Source organism: Colletotrichum acutatum, assembly GCF_030867785.1.
Source record: "Colletotrichum acutatum strain CBS 112980 chromosome Unknown BDZ83scaffold_151, whole genome shotgun sequence".
Lineage (NCBI taxonomy): Eukaryota > Fungi > Ascomycota > Sordariomycetes > Glomerellales > Glomerellaceae > Colletotrichum > Colletotrichum acutatum.
Window position 1 is genome coordinate 71,259 of NW_026849145.1, and position 17,340 is coordinate 88,598.

The 17,340-nt window shown below is 50.2% G+C and overlaps 7 protein-coding genes across 7 annotated transcripts; 3 read left to right on the top strand and 4 right to left on the bottom strand.

The window, feature by feature from the left end:
• Nucleotides 1–2,110: 2,110 nt before the first annotated feature.
• BDZ83DRAFT_656649 (uncharacterized protein) lies at nt 2,111–3,299 on the top strand (the record flags this gene model as incomplete). Its single annotated transcript, XM_060510892.1, has 3 exons — nt 2,111–2,327; nt 2,406–3,117; nt 3,221–3,299. 3 exons carry the CDS (start codon nt 2,111–2,113, stop codon nt 3,297–3,299), a joined length of 1,008 nt encoding a protein of 335 aa, XP_060359328.1.
• A 3,384-nt stretch (nt 3,300–6,683) lies between these two features.
• BDZ83DRAFT_638925 (glycoside hydrolase superfamily) lies at nt 6,684–7,555 on the top strand. The gene is made up of 2 exons (XM_060509391.1): nt 6,684–6,973; nt 7,041–7,555. The coding sequence occupies exons 1-2, from the start codon at nt 6,784–6,786 to the stop codon at nt 7,286–7,288; spliced, it is 438 nt and encodes a 145-aa protein (XP_060359329.1). The 5' UTR covers nt 6,684–6,783; the 3' UTR covers nt 7,289–7,555.
• A 1,023-nt stretch (nt 7,556–8,578) lies between these two features.
• On the top strand, nt 8,579–10,262 carry BDZ83DRAFT_757133 (sugar transporter; the record flags this gene model as incomplete). The annotated part of the gene is made up of 3 exons (XM_060514853.1): nt 8,579–9,087; nt 9,157–9,864; nt 9,923–10,262. The coding sequence occupies 3 exons, from the start codon at nt 8,579–8,581 to the stop codon at nt 10,260–10,262; spliced, it is 1,557 nt and encodes a 518-aa protein (XP_060359330.1).
• Nucleotides 10,259–11,739, bottom strand: BDZ83DRAFT_638929 (Alpha/Beta hydrolase protein). Its single transcript, XM_060509392.1, has one exon. The coding sequence runs from the start codon at nt 11,549–11,551 to the stop codon at nt 10,487–10,489; it is 1,065 nt and encodes a 354-aa protein (XP_060359331.1). The 5' UTR covers nt 11,552–11,739; the 3' UTR covers nt 10,259–10,486.
• Nucleotides 11,740–12,407: 668 nt separating this feature from the next.
• BDZ83DRAFT_638930 (uncharacterized protein) lies at nt 12,408–12,642 on the bottom strand (the record flags this gene model as incomplete). The annotated part of the gene is made up of 1 exon (XM_060509393.1): nt 12,408–12,642. A coding segment is annotated over one exon (211 nt), but the record flags the coding sequence as incomplete, so codon positions are not given.
• A 246-nt stretch (nt 12,643–12,888) lies between these two features.
• Nucleotides 12,889–13,500, bottom strand: BDZ83DRAFT_757134 (uncharacterized protein; the record flags this gene model as incomplete). Its single annotated transcript, XM_060514854.1, has 1 exon — nt 12,889–13,500. The coding sequence occupies one exon, from the start codon at nt 13,498–13,500 to the stop codon at nt 12,889–12,891; it is 612 nt and encodes a 203-aa protein (XP_060359333.1).
• A 1,502-nt stretch (nt 13,501–15,002) lies between these two features.
• Nucleotides 15,003–15,638, bottom strand: BDZ83DRAFT_590269 (HAD-like domain-containing protein; the record flags this gene model as incomplete). Its single annotated transcript, XM_060506318.1, has 1 exon — nt 15,003–15,638. A coding segment is annotated over one exon (636 nt), but the record flags the coding sequence as incomplete, so codon positions are not given.
• Between the last annotated feature and the right edge of the window lie 1,702 nt (nt 15,639–17,340).

The window sequence follows — 17,340 nt, forward strand, 5'->3', positions numbered from 1 at the left end:
TGCTTGCTGACCTTGCTTTGCTACGCAGTACTCGGTCTCGTTCTATTTCTTGTTTCTCGTCGGAGACCGGGTAGTTTTCCTTGGGTTGCGTTCCGAAATTCTTCATGTATACGTGAACTTACTGTTTTATTGGTAGAGAAACAGAGAGAGTTGAACCAAAGATCCCTCCTAGGCGTCGCCGAAGATCTGTGCTCATGCCGACTTTGATGTAGGTACTCCATCGACGTGTTTGAAGCAATTGGCAAACAACGCGGGATGACTGGAGTAAGCGAAAGTTATTCTCGAGTATCAAGAACAGCTCGGAATTCATCAGACAATCAATCCTCCGATGACAGAAAAAGGCAAACCGAGCATCGGCATGGCTAGAAGGGTGGAAATTGAGATGATGCCTGAGGTAGTTCTCGTGAATTATTCCAATCTGCCAGACTGTTGCGGGTCTCTGTCCCAACTCCCAAGCCTATACTAGCTACCTGGGTACAACGAGGCTTCAAGTCTGTACGTAGGTACATGTACTTTTGTTTTGAACAGCCTGGCAGTCCAAGAACTGCGCCATCGGCCGGAGTTCTGCCCAGCATTACTCCGTACTGCCCACAAACTTAGGCCAATCCCTTGACTTTGATGACAAGGAGTACCTAGTACAGGTACTCACCAACGCCACTGAAAGCCGTCTAAGACTGCTATTCTACGGTGACCATACTTTGAGGGACTTCTGCGTACCTCATTTCAGCAAAATATGGATAGTACCTTGAGAACCCAAGTTCAACCACCTTAAGCCACAAGTCAGCGATCTGAAGATGTGTAATATCAACCTCGAATTACTCGATTACTTGAAGTCGAAGTCTTATAGCCTGCTTAGGTCGTTGACTTACCTCCCAACTGAGCTGAGTTTTTACGCGCAGTAAGACAGCGCGCCAGATGGAGTGTTGGATGCCCCTTCTCCAAGGAATGGACCACGAGTTGTAGGAAAACTCTCTTCGAGCGAGTTGAAGTGACTGAAAAGGTGTGGATTTCATTTTCCTATTTGACTATTCTTCCCCGCCACCATAATTGTCTGCTCTGGGTTGCAATCGTGAGTGAACCTTCATCATCAAACAACCCCCTTGGCTAGTCTCGCGGATCAAAACATTCTCTGGGTACGATTAGTATGCTCTAAAACTGCTAGCACAATTGTACCGTGCTCTATGGTCTAGGCCTGCCGTGCCTGCGAGTTTCAGCTTCAATTGAAGCGAATGCCAAGAAGACTTCTGTGAGGCATACTGGCTTGGTTTCATTAAATCTGTCTCCATCTTCAAGAACAGTCGGCATTCATTACAACTCCAGAGCCTTCCCGGATAGATCCCATCCCACTTGGGATACTCCTGTCCATCCGTCTGGTCCGACCATGGGGCTCTCATACTCTAGCGTAACTCAATGTTGCCTGATCTCGAACCGCAGTCTACCTTAGTGAAAGCCGGCGGCTTCGGGAATCGATGGCGAGGAAGATTCAGGGTGGCGGCCCGCACTACGCTAAGCCTTGATCGAAGAACTCCTTGAAGGTTTTCCCCAGCCCCTGAAGTCTGGACCTCCTCTCCAGGGGTTCTTCAACGCCGAGGGATAACCTGCCGAAAGTGGGCACAACTTTTGAGAACCTTCAGCTATCTTTGTCCTTCATTATGCCAAGACCAGTGAAAACTCAACACTGTAAAGCATCGCCCTCGGCATGTCTTCCAAATCATCATCAACCTTCCGTGGACAACTGTCGTCTGAACCTACTGCCGAATGTTACTCTCGGACCGTGCAGCGAGCACGCCTACCCTGACCCCATCTCCGGAGCAATCACCTAGATGTTGCCTTGCCGAACCCTCGACAATCAGTCCATTCACCCACGGCCCGAGAAATGATGGACTTTGTTCTTGAACATTCCCACGGGAAGGGTTAAGATCTTTCAGCTCCGTCTTTATTGAAATAACCTGCAGAATCTTCTTGAAGAAAATCCTTTCTTTCGTCACACCACACAGCAGGCGATACTCGAGAATCGAAGACTGCCGAGTCAAACAATTACAACGAACAATCATCGATCTCGACCCTGTTGCTTCTACATTTATCAAAATTGCCGTCATCAAGAAACACCATGACTTCTACCGAAAAGATGGAAGTCGACAAGATCGAGGCCACCAGCGCGGCTGTCCCGACAAACACTCTCATCCCGACCGGCCCCGCCATGGATCGTCAGTTCGCAAATTTCAACAGCTTCAAGTATTACCGCAAGAACACGAAGCCGAACAACGCGGTCTACATCAGCCGCCGCGAGAAGAAGGAGACCTTCCGACATCTGCGCAGAAATGCAAGTAAGTAACACCCCCATTCCTCGTTCGGTGCCAAACAAGCATAAAGGCGTCGGACTGATCCCTATGGGCACACTGCAGTCTCAGGACCCAGCACTGGGTCCAGAACTGGCGGCGAAACGGACTGGTACGACGTCCCATCCTCGATGCTCACCGCCGGGGACAAGCTCCTCATCGCGACCAACCGTCTTCCGACCATCGTCCGCATCGTCTTCAAGACCGGCTTCTCCTTCACACCCCTCTCCTTCATGAGTAAGGAGGCCGCCACCGATATTTGCCGCTACCTGGAGCTCGAGGGCAAGCTCACCAACTTCCAGGGTGAAGGTGGCCGCATCGCCGACTTCATGCGCATGATCCTCAACGAGTGCGAGCGATTCAAGTATCAGTACACCGACAAGACCCTCTTCAAGGGGGTGCCCAAGCAGAGAGGCTTCATGCCGGGCTTCTGGGTGAACATTGCCCACGAGGTCTCCATCAAGCAGACCATTGCAAAGGGCAAGCCCGCCGAGACTTGGGCCGACGATATCATCAAGACTACTACCTGCCAGGAGATTCTTGGCGCCTTCGTCCGAGCTCGCAAGGCTTACTTGCGAGAGATGGCCAAGGAGGGCGAGGGTGATACTGGTGGTGATGATGACGGCGCTGGCGGCGGTTTCAGCGTCTTTGAGGACATATACACGAAGAAGGTGGTTGCTTTGATCCGGGCTATCGACAGTTGGATTGCTTTCAGCGAGGAGAACGTGGAGAAGCGTGAGGCTAAGGAACTTGCGCTCGCCATTGATCGCTTCCGGATGTAAGCTATGCGAATATTGTCATTTGTGCGGAGAGGCGTATGGAGATAATAGCGTAAGGACTCGAAGAGGAGCGATGTACAGAGCCCAATACGGTATCCATAGGTTTACTCAAGGTGGACTGCCCGACATTGACTCGAACCAGGCTCTCGGAGCCGAAACCCCATTATCGGTTAATCAATAAAAAAGTATCTCTTTACATCTGCAGTCGCGTGTTTTTCGTGCCATTTTCCATAAACCAGCGCGTGTTCATGCCCTTAAAGCATCTTTTGGTGTTAACATCACACATTGTATGTTTTCTTGACATATCTTCAAGACGAACTAGATCGTACAGCATAACTCGAGAGATGGATTTGAAGCAGTTGGAGTCTTTCTGATATACGCCAACGCCCTGTAAACTGGAGCACTTTCCAGGTGACTGACAGCTGAGAGTGAGGAGAAGAGTGGCTAACCTCCGGCGATTTGTCCGTAGACATCAATTCAAATCTCGGAACAGTCTGATATTCTCCAGCTGCCCTTTGTTTCTCAGCCAAACCTTATTTATTCGAAACTCCTGCTCATTCAAACGTGTACCGGGGCTTGAAGTGTCGTTGCCGCCAAGAGGTCAGGCTCGTGGTGATGCAGCACAGGCTGCCGATAGGACAAAGAGGCTGTGTTCAAACAGTCCTCAGCGGACCAGTAACCGAATTCGACATGGAAGCGGCACGGGCTCCAACAGGCTGATCAGCTGCAGAGTCACACCTAACAACGCCTTCGATCCAAGTTCCAAGCTTGGGGAGTCGGCGCGTTGCGGTGTTACCGTCTGACCTCGTATAAATCCGGCTGCCGTCAGAGCGGCCAGATACCCAAGACTAGGCTGCTGTAGATCTTTTCTAGCGATTCTGGCATACTTTGCAGGTTCGCTATCGCATCTCCAGCGAATTCTTTGACCTGTCTACTTTAAGCTCTGCCAGCTTCCATTGCCACTGTCATTAAGACGATTGTCGTGTTATCTTCGTATTTCGTTTCACTCATGTCGTCAATGGGATGTCATACCAAGATTTTCTACCTTTTTATCTGAACTGCCGTGGCACTACCGCACCTAATTGCTCCGGTCGAAGTTCTTCGTCCGAGACTTCAAGTGCTGCTCGAGACCTCCGAGCAGAGACATGGCAGTTTTCCCTTGGGGCTAGAGTCACCCAACAAGGCTGGCTTAACATTTCATTTTACAAACTTACCAAAGTCTATGGCGCTTGTTCCGGTCTTGTTATTCTCCGTTTGTATACCTTTCTGGCCGAGTACCTAGAGAGCATGGTACGGCCAGGACGGCCCTGTGTATGCCTTCCTTCCCGCATATTGATTGCCACGACAGAAGGGTATATACCCCCCGAGTCCATGCGCGTCACCAGCCAGCAGGCCGTCGTCTAGGTCGACGGGTTAGGTCAAACTGGCTGGGTGGTGGAGTGGTTCGTGGTCAAAAATTAAAATCGCCAACCAGCCTACTCGACAACAAGTTAAGCGCACACGAGTCCCGGAATAAGCACCAAAAAGTTTCCCAGCATGAGCACCAAGAGATGTAGCACCCAGTTCAGCACCGGGTGGGGGGGCGGGGGGGGGGTGAACTCTTTTTGCTTCTTGGTGCTGAAGACTAGATGTTTAAGACGATCCCGAGTTCTACAAGAGGAAAGTGATTGAAAATAAAACCTGATAACCTTCACACTCTAAATTCCTGTAGCATGAATAAACACCATAACACAGCGTGGAAATACTTATTTGCACTACGTTTCTTTCTAACACACCTCTTCTTCGGTGTGGCTTCCCCGCAGCGACCATTGAAATGGTGTAAGTATCTCATTAATTACTTACCTATCGCTACGTGATCAATGAGCTAGTAGGATCCCAGGGCGGCCTCTCCTCACTCGTCTACTTCCAATGGCGTAGATGGGACAACCGGAATTGACTTCCTCTCTCTGTGCGGACAGAGATGGGAGGATATCCTACTCTTGCGTGATGGCCGCGGAGTCAGCGTAGAGCGCCCGCAGCGGCGCAGCCCACCCATATCGGGATTCTGTTGTCATATTCCTGCCCACTCGCCTCTCTTTCAGAGCTTCATCCAGATGGAATTTCATCTGCGTTAGACTTTCCAATGTCCTTTTACCTTTCCATTCCAACCTAGACCCCGCGAGGCATGTCAAACGACTCATGTCAAACGATTCATATTCTACAAGGGCCCAGTATATGATGGAGTAATTCTAAGTAGACGCATGTTTCCGCGCGTCCGCATCGACTGGGACCAAGGTTCTGGCGAAGTATAATCAGGGGCGGGCGTGGAAATGTATCAGTTCAAGTATGTTCGGATGGCCACGCCCCTGAAAGAATAGATGTGCTCTCTCACACCCTCTCGGAGCACCCATATTTTACTTCGGGTATGGGGCCGCGCTAAGTATGGTCATGGTCCTTGCATGATTTGTGCGGCTAATGCATCACTGGCCGTTCTGATAGCTGCTTTCAACGCCCTGTGATGTCGCCAATGCCCAAGATGCGCTGAACTAGCCCCGCGTCGGATGATCCATATGTTCAACCGGCCCGACCTCTCACTTCTCTCTCCTCTACCCGTACGGTGTAGAAGATTTATCCACTCATACGGTTTGATGAAGCACCTGCACGGTTTGAGCCGTTGGCCACCTTGTGAACATCATATTACAATCGAGACATGACCAAGCAAACTTGACCGATATTCAGGGAACGGTCTGGATGATGCGTGTTTTCCTGGGTAGCTCGGGTCACTAGCCCTTCTGTTTCATCGCACGGAAAACTGTGAGAATGATAGCAAAGGAGGTGTTCCCAGATACAAAAGAAAAGGGGTCCGCCTAAAGGTGTCGCAGTTTGTAGGGCATCAAGCAAAGAAGACTGTTTGATCCAGCTCTGTTCATGGCAAACAAAGGAAATCGGGATGGCCACCATGTTTAAGATGCTTGCCTAGTACTCTCTTGCTGAAGGGATAGGAGATAATCAAATTTCCATTCATCTCTCGAATGATTCTCAGCTATACCCATCCCAACTGATCATCCAAGATGTATCTGATGACGGCAGTTGCTGTGTCCTTGGCCACTACTGCCTTGGCAGGAAACCAGCTGGGACTCCTGGGATTCAACTATGGCGCCACGAACGAAGATGGGTCATGCAGGGGCTACGATGATTTTTTACGCTACTTCCAGAACGCGAAGACACTGGCCGGAGCGGACGGGAAAAACTTCACCTCGGCTCGTCTGTATACTTCCATCCAGTGTAACAATACACACGAACCGACCTCGTCATGGGCTGAACCCACTTCGGCTTACAAGGCCGCCATCGATACCAACACCAATATCCTGGTCGGACTTTGGGCCAGCGCCGGCAGTCAAATGTACACCAATGAGCTAAGATCTCTTACGGCCGCATATATGCAGTATGGTGAAGCTTTCACTAACCTGGTCGTCGGCATCTCCGTCGGCTCAGAAGATTTGTACCGGCATGCGAGCGGCTTGACCGGTAAATATGTTGGCGTGGGCGCCGACGCAAGTGTGATTGTAGGGTACATTGCGGACCTTCGAAGTTTGATCAAGCAAAGCATACCTCCCCTGGCGAACAAGCCCGTTGGACACGTCGACACATACACTGCCTGGATTCTTCCCGAAAATGCGGCCGTTATGGATGCCGTTGACTGGCTCGGCCACAACTCCTTCCCCTACTGGGAGTCCGACAAAAATAACACTATTGAGAACGCCCCGGACCTATTTACCTCTGCTCTTGACCAGACAAGGGAAGTTGCTTCCCGAAGTTCAAATGCGTGTGGCAAGGGAAAGGAGGTGTGGGTCACTGAAACTGGATGGCCGCATGGTATGACTTCCGCTCAGCATCACATCTCAAGATTTACATGGTCTCGAACGCTAACTACTTCCCAAAGCCGGCAAATCTGAAGGTGCTGCTGTTGCCTCAGTTGAGAACGCTCGTCTCTACTGGACCGGCGTCGGCTGTGACCTCTTCCAAACGAGCCTCAATGTATTTTGGTACATTCTGCTCGACTCCAATGCTGATCAGGTCAATAATGGCATAGAGTTTGGTCTTACGAAGAATAGCGATGTTTCGCAGCCTGTCTTCAACCTTAGTTGTTCAAGCTTGCCCGACTCTTCAGGGGAAGAATGTAACAGATAGCAGATACTTCCAGTTCCCTGTGTGATAAGGAAGCTGTCGTAATGGGGCATGACCCCGAGCGACGAGTCAAGAGGTCCGCAGAGACGATCTCAGGGGTAAATGTCAATGAGAGCGAAGATTTAGCCTAATGACCTAACCTACTGTGTTCTTGGTACAGAGCCAGCTCACCGGTTGACTGATCCATGTATTTGCCAGGCATCTCTCTTACATACGAGAAAGAAAAAACAATATGATCGCTTTCAATCATCTTATAAGCACGTTCCCTAACCAAGTAGAGTCATCACAACCTAAATGAAGTGCCGTTGTTGACTTAATGTCGCAAGCTAAGAGCACATTTACCGCCTCGATTCCCTTATCTAGGCATGGAGGCACAAGCTGACATGGCTTGATGAAGCTAACCCCAAGGCGCAGATATCATTATTGTTTGATCACTATCTTCGCCCGGAGACTGCCTTACTCCGGAAGCATATCAAATAGACAGGTTTGAATGTGGTTAGGTGCGACGAGTCTCCCACAAAGCCGTTATTCAAGTAGCGTTTTTGTATCTGCGAAATCCGAAGATCTCCCGACATCGTCGCAGAGGAGGCACGCCGATATTTCCAATCAACGACAGGGGTGGATGTTCAGCAACGGCCGAAACTCCCCGGGTCGGCTCATCCCCGGTTATTTTACATGGCCTCTTGATGTATCTCCCGGACTGGATAATTCTACCCGAGTATCTTACTGTTTGAGAAACGCGGGGTTAGGAGACGTAACGGGGATTCTTCAACTTCGATCCCCACAGAGTGCTATAGATCCCCCGCATCACTCGTTACAACAACCTCATCTGCTATGGGGATGTCTCTCATCTGAAGCCCGACATATGCGCATGCTCTTAGTCCAAGGATACGCTCCCCGTCAAAATGTTTTTCCTGAAAGATGCGGCTGCTGGCAACCGGGAAACTTTGGCAGAAACGAGCCGCTGAGTATCCACGGTCAGGTCAACATCGCGTCTTCAGGGTACCATTCGCCGATACTCCACGACATGACCCGTCACGACCTCGCCGGAGCAGAATCTCAATCTAGCTTGCTGGAGGCTTTTGCTGTTGCATTTCTGAAGAAAGTCGCACTCGCAAAGTTGAGGAGGTACTTAAGTAGACAATGATTCGCGCAAAGAACATTGAGTCAATGTTTCCCAAGAACTTGTTCACTTTGCGTTTCATCGCACTCTCGACCTGTCAGTTGAGTCGGCCTTCTCATCACACACTTTAGTTTCAAGTCTTTACTTTCGGGCTCTAATTTGTAGATACTATGTTTGCAAGATCGCAATCTTCCACCAAGATCCTAGGCATCAGCCCGGAACTCGCCGCCGTTCTTCCAAACGATGGGGTCCCGTGGTATAGACAACGACATCTCATAAGCCTCAACTTCTACTGCATCTTTCTAGCCTTGCTCTGTGCAGCAAACGGTTATGATGGCTCAATGATGAACGGTCTCTTGACTCTCCCTCAGTGGCAGACATTCATGGACTCTCCCAAGGGGTCATGGCTCGGCTTCATCAACGCCATCCAGGCGCTTTCGTCCATGCTTGCCTACCCCGTGGTGGCATACTTCGCCAACCGCTGGGGCCGGAAAAAAGGACTCTTTGTTGGATACGCTTTTCTGTGTATTGGTTGCTTTCTCCAAGCATTCTCCCCCGACAAGGCTGGGTTCATCATCGGTCGTGTTATCATTGGCCAGCCGAGCGCCTGGTGGGGTTGTCTTGCGCCTGTTCTTATCACGGAGTTGGCATACCCGACGCACCGAGGAGTTCTCACGGCGTAGGTACTGATCCTGAACATAATACTTCGGATACGTAAAGGATAGAAAGCTGAGAGATGGTGTCACAGGCTCTACAACACTGGATGGTATGTTGGATCTAGCCTGGCGGCATGGGCGACCTTCGGAACCCGGAATCACGACAACAGCTGGTCGTGGCGCATCCCGTCTTTGCTACAGATCGCTATCCCGCTCCTCGTGCTCCCAGCCGCCATCCTCGTTCCGGAGTCGCCTCGTTTTCTTGTCTCCAAAGGTCAGGCTGAAAAAGCTCGCAGCGTATTGACCAGATTCCATGGCGGGGGAGACCCAAACTCTATCCTTGTGGACTTTGAGATGACCGAGATCGAACGAGCCATCGAAGACGATGAGATGGCGTCCAAGAGTTCTTCATGGATGGAATTATTCTCCACGCCGGGGAACAGACACAGGGCTTTCATCTCAATGTCGCTGGGCTTACTTGGGCAGTGGGCTGGGCAAAACATCGTATCGTACTACCTCGGGGCGGTCCTTGATACCATCGGTATCACTTCTGTCACAGATCAAACACTCATCAACGGCTGTCTGCAAATCTGGAACCTCGTCCTGGCTGTATCAGCTGCTCTCTCCGTTGACCGGCTAGGCCGTCGTCTGCTATTCCTCGTCAGTTGTGGTGGGATGTTTCTCAGTTTCGTCGTCATTACTGGTCTGTCTGGTAGCTTTGATGCTACTGGGGCGCCATCAGTCGGTGTGGCAGTGGTCCCGGTGTTATTCATATTCTACGGGTTCTACGATATTGCCTTGTGAGTAGACGACATAATACAACGAAAGTGTGCGACCTGCTAATCACACCACGAGCAGCACTCCCTTACTTGTATCATACCCAGCCGAGATCTGGCCATACGAACTTCGTGCCCGGGGAACAGCTCTGACGCAAATGACCACGTACTTGGGCATCTTCTTCAACGTTTTTGTCAATCCTATCGCACTTGAAGCTATTGGTTGGAAGTATTACATTGTATTTGTTGTGATCCTCTTGGCTGGGTCGATTATCATTTACTTCTTCTACCCAGAGACCCGAGGTCATACGTTGGAAGAAATGGCGGTCATCTTCGACGGTGAAGCGGCAAGGGTCACTGATGTTCCATTCGAAAGGGACGCCAAGAACGGAACGGCAACTCAACACGAAGAGGGTGCATAAAGTAAACCAGGAAAGATTCCCCTCATAGAAGATACTGCCAGTGCATTGTAGCTTGACATGATGCAGCTTGTGCCTTGTATAAGAATAGATTGGATGAGAGCACTTCCTCATTCAAAATCTTATCGTGGTACATAGAATTGGTTGGGTTGGTCTCTCGCTCATGATGTGTTAGAATCCCTGCAACTCAGCTTTTATCGATGCTATGGTGTCTTGCGGCCCAAATCTCATGGGTGCTTATCGAGAACACGAATGATCCAATCCGTGCCTTCCTTACCCTCTTTGAGCCCATATTTGAACATCAGTGGGAAGCAATGCATCTGTCTTTCCCACGATAGCCACTCTCCAGAGACTCCATGCTCCCTGCACTTATTTCGGAAAGCAACAGCCTCAGGTGCTAACACGTCATATGACCCTGTTACTCCATAAATGTGAACGTTGTGTTGTACAAAGACCCCAAGATCGGCGTGAATGGGAGACACTCTGGGATCATCCAGGCCCCAGTCGGAGCATCCATGACTGTCCCCTCGATTTTGTTGCGAAATTTTACTTGATTCTGTAGTCGCCTCCTCGGGACACCATGCCTCAGCAGTGGCTTTGATGGATTCGAATGTGTGAAGTGCATCGGATTTCTCCACCACTCTGATCTGTGGGAGTTCATGACGAAGGTCTACCGTAGGGCTGATAGCCATGACAGCAACAGGTGGGTTCAGAACCTCACTCTTTGGGTGCTTCAAAGTCCAAGCTACGAGACTTAGTGCAATATTACCGCCTGAACTATCTCCGGCAACAATAACCCTTTCGCCGGCGTCATGTGATTCGTTTAGAAGGGAACTGTACGCTCTTTGAATACGAGGGAATGCAACTGAGACAGGGTGTTTCGGTGCGAGAGGTACGGAGATGATCGTGACTGCTGTGTTGTCGAGCCGTCGGACGAGTTCCATGCAAAAAGTCCAATGATTCTTGCTCGGTGGCATCTGCCAACCTCCCCCGGCAAAGTATAGAATTCGTCGTCGACGCGGCGGACCTGGTTCTCTGTCATAGCTGCCATCTGATTCTCGTGTTATGTCATAGAGCCATAGCTCTTCCAATACCCTCTCTTCTATATGGCATTTTCGTGCGTTCTTGGGTGGTGTCAAGCGCTCTGCGTTGGGCGGCAGCTTGGACGGGGATGCCAGCCTAGGCCTGAAGGACTTGATGACGACTTGTAGATATAGCATCAATAAGGACCGATCGTTTCGCTCATGGTATACGAATGATTCTCCAGTTTGTGGCTTATTGTGGAATTCCATTTCTGTGGTTGTGATGATGCCGCCAAGACGTTAAACGCTGTGTGGCAACCGCCAACGAGAACGCGGAACGGGTTTGCAGAAGCAGACAACCCTACGACGGAGCCTTCGTGATGATATACCACCTCGCTTAAGTGTTCATAAAGATATTGTTGTGTTTAAATGGATTGTAGAATTATGTTTGAGACGAGGATGCCGTGGATACTCTGCAAATACCGGTGTGAGGCCTTGTGAGACAACAGCGCGCGAAACCAAAGACGTCATGGCTGCTTTGACGTCACCATTTGATGGCACCCGCGGCGTGTAGCCATAGCCTACTTCTCGCTCTTGCAACTCATGTAGGATGAAAATTTAACCAGATTGATTATTGCCTGCAGTCTTATATGCCGCTGAAAGTTGTGATCATCTTGGTAATCTTGAAAAGCACTCGAACAACGCCTTTCTCGCCTTCTACGCATGCCCTCAGTTCAAAGATATCAAGCCAAAAGAAACCAATTCACATGTGAGTTTGGCGGCCTACTATGTACAGTAACAGGCTGGTTTACTACTGTAACTTGGAAAACAAAGCTCAGACAGGTGCACTCATAACAAGGGGGTGCCGCGCCAAGACCCGCCGTCGACAAATTTGATCAATTTTCATGTAGTAGCTTGAAGTAGAAAGTCGAAAGGATGGGAGACTTGAAGATGGAACAAATACTACCATATAACTCTCGTCAGACAAGAAACTTCATGATACCCAGACGCTGTGCAATCCAAACTGGAGTTCAGCATCAACTTGTGGCATTTCATGTGTGCAAAATAGTACACCACAACCAAGAAGAAAGGAAATCCCTTTCAACACGAAGAAAGTACCATAGCACGTGTTATTAATTCACCTCGCTGATAGTAGCTGCTCTGTTTGTTACCGTCTCTCCATTAATCGGCACCTCTTTCAGCCTGTTGCCCGCGAATCCCCAATCTTTCTTGAGACCATCAAGCCATACCTGGGAGGGAACTTCTTCTCCACCTAAGCGGAAGCCATCAGCATCGACGATACCCCCTTTGATAACGCGACCGCTGAATGGCCTGAGGAAGTCGACCAGGTTCCGCCCGATACGTAGACAACATCAGTCCACTTCAGCAGTGTCTCTCGTATCCTACTGTAATGGATATTGGTGCTTTGTCTGCGCCTTCTTTAGCTTTGGCTGGATCTCTCCCAGTGTCCTCAGGGCCATCATGATCTGCAAGTAGGCGGAAGGCTGTCGATTTCCTTGCAGTTTAGCCAAGAGCTCTGCTCTCACAGCCTTTGATTCGTCGTCCTCAAAGTCAAGAAGGTATTCAACGAAATCGAACCCTGAAGCTCAGGGAAGTCGAAGAGAGAACGCGGCCAAGGCATTGGCCTTGTCACCAAGTTGGGCCAAGGTGCAACCCAAGTCGTAATAAGCACTACTGTCGTTGAACTCATATTCGTCCGACAATTGTTCGAAGGCTGACTCTAGTCTGGCCTGGAGGACGCTTCGAGCGGCGAGATGGTCTTTTTGGAGCATGTAGTACGAAGCAAGGTGCGAGCTTGAGGACGTAAAGCCGAGGGAGCCCTGTATATCGGCGAACCATTTCATGCGTTCGACAAGGCGGGGATGTTCCGCCTCCGGAGTAGCCGCCAAAACCTCGAGACGGTCAGCGCTCAGCAGTGTGGCAGCTAGGTTCCGTTCTGAAGTACTGTCTGACTCTATGCTCTTTTCCAAGCATCGAACCCATGCGAGTCGAGCCTCCTCTTTTTGGTCACTAAAGTAGTACAGCCAAATACCTTTGTACAGCAAAAGCACCACCTCGTGGATCTGCGTCTCCGCATTTTCCAAACCCTCTTTCATGGCATCAAGAAAGCGGTGCAGGACGTCCGTGTTTCGTGCTAACAGTCTGAAACATCGAAGGAAGGCTTGCTCCAGCGGTATGTTGTAATCTCCTGTGGACATTCGAGCAAGAACTCGTTGGATCATTGATGATGATCCTTGGTTCCTGTTCATGTCAAGTAAACGGCGCAATAGTTGTGTGACCTGCTCGGAGCTCTCGCATTCCAAACGGTTTTAAGAGCCTCCAACTGCGAGTCAGGGCTTTCGGGTGCTCATTCCGAGGCCTTGGTGGTGTACTCCGTAACCTTCTTGTGGTCTTTGAGGTTGTTGTACCACTCTGCAAGTTTGAGATAGGTCGATATTATTTCGGCCTGGTCTGGGTTGTCCTCGCCCTCCATGATAAGCAATACTTTCTCCAACTGTCGGCATGACTCCAGCTTTTCTGGCTTCATGTTGGCAAAGCAATGCGCTAGTCCCTCCAGACATGACTTTTGCGATCCACCAAGCTCAAGAGATTTGTTGAAAGCTTTCACTCCGTTCTCATTGCGGTCAAGCGACCTGAGTGTTTCTCCCAGGCGTTGATGCCTGAGGGCGTCTTTGGTACTATCTTTGAGAACCTCTGTACACCAAGCTTCGACGGTTTCGATCGACGAAACCTCATCGGGAGGAGTCTCTTCTGGGACTTGTTGCTGTTCCAATGGCACCGGGTGCTGGATTTAGTTAGTAATGTCCCGATATCCCAGGCATGGCGGAGGGGCGGGGGGACGGGGGGGGGGGGGATGGGCAGAGATAGAAAGCTGACCATGGCAAGATGGCCTTTAATCCATTCGAAAGGCCTGGAAGCCTCCCATTCTCCATTTCGCAGCCACCTCCGCGCGATCGTCTTCATGATTCGTGCCAGTAAAACCTGGTTTGGGTTGCTATCATTCTCGACCTCTTCGAGCCACTACCAAAAACAGTCTGGTTCCTCAAATCCCGTCGAGACCAAGTCCTTCGCCCTCAACGACTATAAAAGTCTGTATTCCAGCAACCTTAGCCAGTATCAACATCACGGACCGAAGGTTGCGCAGTGCTGCTCTTGGGTGGTCTTGCATGAGGTTGTCGCAGTAGCTTTGAAGTAGTTCAATGCACTCTCGTAAGTGAGCTTCAATCGTCAGTTCGGATGCGAAAACGTACTTTTCGTAGTCGACACGGACACTATGCAGTCTCTCCGTGATATGAACTGGGAAATCGGTGCTCGATTCGCGTGGTTGGTGGTCCTGGCCGGGGTATGAGATCTGAATGGCAGTCTCGTCGATCGGCGAGGCAGCTTTCGCGACTTTTTTGATCATCGCTTCAAGCCGGGAGATGGCAGAGACGTAGTTCTCCTTGGAAATGTCTTCAAAGACACCGGCCATTTGCCTCGAAAGGCCATTCACAGTGTCTTTCGTTAACCAGAGATAGTGGCGTGGCTCAGTGACCACATCCATCCCGATTCCTTCTGCGATAACCTGGGAATGCTGCGAGTAGATACGTGGGGCGAACCGTGGGAGGCTGAGATTGAGATGTTCCGGGAGCTGAGACATGCTGCGGATGACTGGCACAGCTGTCCCAAATAATTCGCGCGTGGAGTCTGTGGCAATGGGCGAATATAAGATGGCGTTGAGTCCACTTTCAAGGCCGCCCTTGATGTCGGAGTCCACAGAATCACCTATCATGTAGCTTTTCTGAGCCGACGCCCCCAAGCTCTCAATTGCCAGACGGAATAGTTTGGTGTCGGGTTTGCAACAACCTGCTTCTTCTGAGGTGATGATCTTGTCGACAAGGTGATGCACTCCGATGGCTTCCGCCTTCTCCAACTGATCCTTGAGTTGACCATTAGTAACAATCGCAAGTCGGAAGCCATTCTCGCGTAGGCGTATCAGTATCTCAACACTATCCGGCGTCGCCCTTCGATGATTCCGGTATGCTGGTTTGTAGATATTCCGGAACTCAATGATCTGCTTGTGATCTGGCTGTGGGAGCCCAATCTCACCGAAAAACAAGCGAACCTTCTTAAAGTCTGCCTCTTCGTAAGTGATTCCGTTCCGGAGATACTCGTCGTAGGCCTTCTGAAGTGACTTGTTGTACTTGGAAATAAGGTCTTGGGGATTTTGCGTTTCGAGACTGTCGTAGCTTGCCTGGATGGACGCGATAGCGGATCTCAGGGAATGGTAGTGATCAAAAAGTGTGTTATCCAAGTCGAATAACACTGCGCCACTTTTGTGTTGGATTGACTCCATGGTCCAAAGCCCACGCACCAGTGCTGTGTTGTGCTATGTGTGTGTGGGTGTATGTAACGAGAGGTTGCAGGCACCAGAATAGGGAAGAGTGAATAAGAGAGGGGAGACAAAACAGGAAAAGAGGCAGTCACAAGAAAGGAGAGAGGGAAAAGGCGGAAGAAGGAGAAAAGTGTGATTCAAGGAGAAAGGTTGCTAACCAGCAAGGTATACACATAGTATCAGTATACACCTTTCAGATTGAGCGTGCCATCTGGAATCCCCCTGGGGGGGGGGCATACCCCTATTCACGGTCGCCTAGCCAGCGTCTGAAAACCATGACATCCTTGGCCTCGCCGTACCATTTAGCATATTCGCAGCTTTTCCAGTGCTTTTCAATGACATTGGAGAAAAGCATGTCATAAAGGCTTGAATCTATCTCCGATTTTTCATCGTTGGTCAAGACATCAGTTCCATTGCACTGTTCGAGTGCTTCCAGATGCCTTGATAGGCAACGCAGCAGGTATGAAGCGATTGCCTTGGTACGTTCACTGGGCTCATTTGCCAAAAGATTGTGTCGCAAAAACGACGCCGTTAATTGCGGGCAGCAATTGACGCCATATATACCCTACGATAGATTGAAAGTACATCGAACGATTGCCATATGGCTATCGAGGAAGTTGGCTTTGATGGCGCCCTTAATGTAAGTTGCTGGAAAATGAGGCTTTCCTGGCGGATCTTTTCTGACAGAGTCCAAAGAAAATTGTGCACCCTATGCAGTTCGCCCTTGCTTTTGGTGATAGTAGCACTAAGCATTTGAGGGTCATCTTTGCGCCCCGGAGCTGTTTTTGGTTTCGAGACCGCCTTGACCATGTTTTCATCCATCTTGGCGAACCCGTCATCTAGCTTGATGAGAGGGGCATACTTCCCTTTGAGCTTTTTGCTCAGTCGCAGCATCGATTTCTTCTTGCCACCCAAGAACTAATATGGATCATTTGTCAGTTCCGCTTGAAATATCCTATGTTTTCGACCACTTGCTCACCAATGCCGCCTCCAGGGCTTGAACATCGAAGTACGAGTGGACATAAATGACCCACATCAACAGCTCGTTTAACTTTCGGACTTCAGCAGCGCTTAGCTGCTCCTGTAATTGTTGTTGTTGTTGTTGTTGTATTTAACGCCGTGGCGGCCGGGCTAGAGCCCTTACCGCAGACCTCCCGAAGGGTATATGGCGTGGAGGGCCGTGAGCCAAGGCTACCTACTCTACAGTACGTCGTCTCTTTACATCGTCCTCCAAATCATGCCTTGTGGCCACTACGCGTTCTGTCTGTCCCCGGTTCCCGCTGGTGCCCCAGTTTCATTCTTTCCCAAATCGTCCCTTGGAATCGGGAGGTTCTTTGTAGTCCGCACTCACATCTACCTAGGTGTGGATGCTGCTACCGCAGACAGATCTTCTGGAAGAAGTCCGTCACGCGGAGAAAGGCCTCGAAGCCTCGTGGGTCGGTGATTAATCTCTTGAAGTAGGCCTCGAGAGATCCCATAGGACCTATGGGCTCGGGCATACTGCGAGAGTGGAGGGTCGGCCACCGTTGCCTCCTCGCCAGCGTTAGTCGACAGTAGACCAGGTGGTCCACGTCTTTCGCCTCTCCACAAGAGCACATCATTAGAGCGTCGTCGTGGTTGAAACGTCGGTGATATTGCTCGAAGTCCCCGTGACCCGATCGTG

Bases quoted from the DNA above. Each gene is read 5' to 3' on its own strand.
- BDZ83DRAFT_638929 (XM_060509392.1), bottom strand. From the start codon at position 11,551: ATGGAATTCCACAATAAGCCACAAACTGGAGAATCATTCGTATACCAT.
- BDZ83DRAFT_638925 (XM_060509391.1), top strand. From the start codon at position 6,784: ATGGATGCCGTTGACTGGCTCGGCCACAACTCCTTCCCCTACTGGGAG. The intron at 6,974-7,040 runs GTATGACTTCCG...TACTTCCCAAAG, and splicing joins TGAAACTGGATGGCCGCATG to CCGGCAAATCTGAAGGTGCT.